The sequence below is a fragment of the Notolepis coatsorum genome (genome assembly GCF_963971535.1).
Source record: "Notolepis coatsorum genome assembly, chromosome: 4".
NCBI classification, from domain to species: domain Eukaryota; kingdom Metazoa; phylum Chordata; class Actinopteri; order Aulopiformes; family Paralepididae; genus Notolepis; species Notolepis coatsorum.
In genome coordinates this window covers 11,377,440-11,382,668 of record NC_140168.1, presented here as the reverse complement: position 1 = coordinate 11,382,668, position 5,229 = coordinate 11,377,440, and the positions used below count along the sequence as shown (strand labels likewise).

General features: G+C 42.8%; 1 protein-coding gene across 1 annotated transcript; it reads right to left on the bottom strand.

The window, feature by feature from the left end:
* Nucleotides 1-2,916: 2,916 nt before the first annotated feature.
* On the bottom strand, nucleotides 2,917-3,807 carry LOC311226403 (G-protein coupled receptor 35-like; the record flags this gene model as incomplete). The annotated part of the gene is made up of 1 exon (XM_084311832.1): nucleotides 2,917-3,807. One exon carries the CDS (start codon nucleotides 3,805-3,807, stop codon nucleotides 2,917-2,919), a length of 891 nt encoding a protein of 296 aa, XP_084167958.1.
* Between the last annotated feature and the right edge of the window lie 1,422 nt (nucleotides 3,808-5,229).

Below are 5,229 nucleotides of genomic sequence, written 5' to 3'. Positions count from 1 at the left end.
AAGACTGTATTACTCTAATACAAAAGCTATTCAAATTCACACATTGATATCAAACCATCTCTATTTACCGAGTCACCAAAGAAGAGTCCGAGTCGAGTCCCCATTACCCTAGTCCGAGTCCAAGTCATCAAGGTTGAGTCCAAAAAAAAAATATATAACTGTATTTATCAATTAACAAGTCAGAGTCCGAATGCAGTCAATGCTCGAGTCCAAGTCCAAGTCCAATCAACAGTCATCTCCCGCCTCGACTACTGCAACGCACTGCTAGCTGGCCTCCCGGCCGCGTGAATATTTTAGGCAACCAACTTGTGTTTAGCGTTTCTCTGATTGGCCAATACGCCCATGTGACCACGGCAGCGCGAGAGAGCGGCAGCGCGGAAATAGGCTGTCTATTGCCTCGCGCTGCCGCGTCGCCGCGGGGGCGTGGCTAGACGCAAGTTGGGCGTGGTTAGACACAAGTTGGTTGCCTTTAATATTTAGGCCTCCCGGCCACTGCCACCAAGCCTCTTCAACTCATTCAAAACGCAGCGGCCCGCCTGATCTCGAACCTACCGAAGTCGGCCCATGTCACCCCACTTCTTAGGGACCTGCACTGGCTCCCCATTGCTGCACGTATCCGCTTCAAGGCCCTCGACCGCGGTAGGCGGGAACCGCTCCCGCCTACCTCCGGTCAATGGTCTCTAACTACACACCCTCAAGACCCCTACGATCTGCATCTTCTGGCCGCCTCAGACCTACTCCTATCCAAGCTCCCGGAGGGTCATCAAAGAGAAGCCGCCTATTCTCAGTCCTTGCCCCATAATGGTGGAATGAACTACCCATCCCAGTTAGGACAGCCGAATCCCGTCCAATCTTTCGCCGTTGACTAAAGACTCACTTCTTCAACCATTATCTGAAATGATGTAAAAAAAATAAAAATAAAAATAATCTAACCCTGACTAACCTTACTGTCATGCACTTGTCCTAATAAACTAACCTACACTGTAACACGCAACACTTTGATAAACATTGTTACTCAGCTGATAGAGTTGTACCCTTCTTGCTGTCTTGTCGTACAGAACTTGTAAGTCGCTTTGGATAAAAGCGTCAGCTAAATGACTAAATGTAAATGTAAATGTAAGTCTGAGTCAGAGTCCTGGAAATTAGTCCAGGACTCGGACTAGAGCAGTGGCATCGCGTGGGTAAAATAACTGGGGATGGCAATCTTATTTTTAATAAAAAAATTGTTTTTTTTAAATAAAAAAAATAAAAAAAAACTTTTTTATATATATATTTGTATATATATATATATATATATATATATATATATATATATATATATATTTAAGCCAAATAATATTGTGACAAAATAAAAATGCACACTAAATAAAAATACACATTTCAAGTGTAAACATACAGCTATACTATTCCATGGGCTAGATTTAATAAGATTCAAGCTGAGTAAAGCGCGTCCCACACCTCCAGGGCAGCAAATGTGCAGAGGCCAGAGTACTTAGTCTGCTGACGGACCCGTTTTAAGGTGTGGGAAGGGCTTTAGTAAGCTCGAATCTTATTGGCTAGTATTGGTTTTGGACTCCACATACATGAATCACATGGTGGAAGCTGGAGAAAGACACCTCCCCTCTGCCTCCTCTCCTCTGCTGCAGTGACTGCCTCAGTGAGTCTGACAGTGTGTTAGAGAGAGTGAGAAGGAGAAGAGGGAGACATTTAAAAAAAAAAATTATAACACAGAGATGAACAATTATGATTTTTTATTATTATTGTAAACTATATAAAAAAATATATATATTGCTTTTTTTCTTCATATTTCATATTAATTCATATTTTAATAATGGGGAAGCCTGGCTTCCGTTGGCTTCCAGGAGAATTCGCCACTGGACTAGAGTCACTCTGAGTACTACAACACTGCTTCATCCAGCTTCTTTCTTCTGTCCTGCAGAGAGCGAGTCCAACTTCCTCTTCCTGTTTACAAATTCGTACATGTCTGAGGTGTAAGTTTCTGCCAACTCTTCCATTATACTTTGGTTCTGCCTTCTGAGATGTCAATCACAACAGAGCCAAGGGAGCCTTGAGCCAAATATTACGCATGGAAAGATAGTTCCTTATACAAGTGCTACATTTCAAACAAGAGGTTTAGCTTGAAGAGCTAAACATCTCCAGGTACAGTAGGCTACATTCTTTAAAGGGGAACTATATCTTACTATTTCTTTCACTATTTGGGCAATTTTACACAATTCCTGTGAGTCTATGGAACACATCTGTACGTTTTTTTCTCAAAAAAATTCATTGTTTTGTATTTCTAATCAAGTACTGTAGAGCAGCAGTTTCTGCCCTTCAAGATTCCAAGCTGTTTTTGGCTGGGCTCCGCCCATACTCGCAATGCGCTTTGAGTGACAGTCACCCACTGCACTGCAATACCTTTTGGGGGAGAGAGAGAGATAGAGAGGGACTTGTAATCTAATGTTACGTTTTATCGCCCAAAAAACAAACTAATTTGCTAGTTTGTTAGGGTTAGCATGCTAATGCTAATAACTATAATTGGAGAGCTGTCAGTGTGTCTGTCGGTCAGTGTGTTTGTTAGCGTTACCAAGCTAATGCTAATAACTATAATTCGATAGCTGTCAGTGTGTTTGTTAGCATTAGCATGTAAATCAGATGAGAGTAGCCAGTGTGTTTGTTTGTCTTTCTGTGTGTTCGGTGTGCCGTTTGGTGGAGATTTGCACTCTACTGAATGCACCTTCCTGTTTTTTTTTTATCTAATTTCTTTGCCTACATTTTTGAGTATTTTTTTTTACCATTAACTTAATTTGTAGCAAATGATGCCAGTGCTATTTTCCTTGACACAAGAGTCTATCATCTGACAGTGTTGCTTGACTATCGAGGGATTGTAAAGTGCCAATAAAATTCCAGGACCGATTATGCGGTTGCAATTCTGCAAGAGAAATAGAGACACCTAGAAACGGTATCTCGCGACGTCTTTAACAAAAAGTAATAGCTGATAAAATCCAAGCAGCAGTTTGTGGTGGCGATCCACTCGGACACCAGCAGAAACGCGTGTTCACCCGTTGTCTGGCAAGGGACGTCTTCGGGGGATTCGACAAAGTACTTCAGCATAACAGCGACATGGAAGGGTGTGTAGCAGACAACGAAGACAATCATGTTCGCCGTTACTATGCCGACGATGTTTTTCTTTTCCATCGAGTCATCGTTGTCCTTGGACAGAGTACGTATGATCACGGCGGAACAGAGGACGATAATCAAGAAGGGAGCGAGGAAGCACATACCCAGTTGCGTCGCCACTAATCCTACCGGGAAGTGGTTCATTTTACTTCTTTCGTAGCACGTGGACAGATGCTCCGGGTCGCTGGTCTCTCGGTACGCCACGCATAGGGTCACCAATACCACCCAAATGGCCCCACACACGGCCGCGGCCACCTGCTTCTTCCACCTCCAGGCTCGAGCCTGCATGGGGAACCGGACGGCCACGCAGCGGTGGACGCTGATGGCCGTGCTGGTCAGGATGCTGGCGTACATGTTAACGTAATGCACCGCGATGAGGAACGAGCACAGGTAGGTTTTCTTCAGGCAATAGAAGGAGTCGTAGATCCTGAAGGGGAGGAAGAGGATGAGGGTGAAGTCGGCCACGACCAGGTTGAGCATGTAGATGTGGGTGTCTGTCCAGTGGTCCCGCCTGGCGATGAAGGCGTGTAGAGCGGCGGCGTTGAGGAGGAGACCCAGGAGGAACAGGGGGGCGTAGGCCGCTCCTTCCAGGAACTCCACGTGGCAACTAGAGTTGTTGATGCACATGCTCACCTGGGGAAAGGGAAGGGAAGGGTGGTTCTACAAGATTACATCTGGGTGGATGATGTTTCCGAACCACCCACACACACACACACACACACACACACACACACACACACACACACACACACACACACACACACACACACACACACACACACACACACACACACACACACACACACACACACACACACACACACACACACATTCACACACACACACACACACACACACACACACACACACACACACACACACACACACACACACACACACACACACACACACACACACACACACACACACACACACACACACACACACACACACACACACACACACACACAAAGTAACAGTCACTCACTAGTACTTGTATGTTCTGAGTCACCATGATTTCATTTGTTTGAGTTGAGAGAAATCCCAGATAGCAAACTGACCTAGGAGCGATCTCGGATCAATGATGAGGCCTCAATGTCAATAACATTGAATCAATGTTGAAATATTGCTGAAAAACTGTTCATCTTGATTCATTGTTTCTTTTCCAACATAAAAAAGGCCATCCGTTGTCAACGTTAATTCAATGTTGATTGAATGAATGAATGAATGAATGAATGAATGAATGAATGAATGCATGAATGAATGAATGAATGAATGAATGAATGAATGAATGAATGAATGAATGAATGAATGAATGAATGAATGAACGAATGAATGAATGAATGAATGAATGAATGAAGTTTATTTAACGGTTTTGTTTACAGACAAATCAAACATACCCATGTGGACTTGTAAAAAGTCCACAAAAAAATGTCCTACCTTCAGAAATGTCACAGCCCAAAAGAGTGTTGAATCAAAATGCAGTCACTTTACGACTCCATAATTTACCATTTCATCAGCAATTAATAAAAAAATATATATAAAAATAGAAATACATCTTAAAAAAAAACGTTACAAAAGATTTTACGAAAGCAAGTTTTTAACTCAGTTATGCAGTCGTTTGTATAACTTTCAAACGTCTCCTCCTGTGAAAATGAAAGCTGCTGTGAGGAAATGAGGGTGGTGTTTCTGTCTCTGTATCTTGACTCATCGTTTCCTGACGTGAGGGGCCAAATAGTGCATGAGCACCTGCCCCTTTTCCCTCAAAAAGTCAAAAAGGGCCCTTGTTAATTGTATATATATTTTGTAAAATATTAAAATATTATTTTCTATAGAAGTTCTATGAAATAATGGGCTAATTATAGACGCTTTTATTATAGATGTTTTTAAGATTTGAAAGATTTTGGCAGGATGTGACACTGTTTCTGAAACTGCTATGCTTATTGCAACATAGAAATGTTAAGGAATGGCTAACGAGTGGTGCGAATCGTTCCTGGCTACGTGGCAACACTGGGTGGGTCAAATAACCTTTTCTCAGCTGTGAACTTT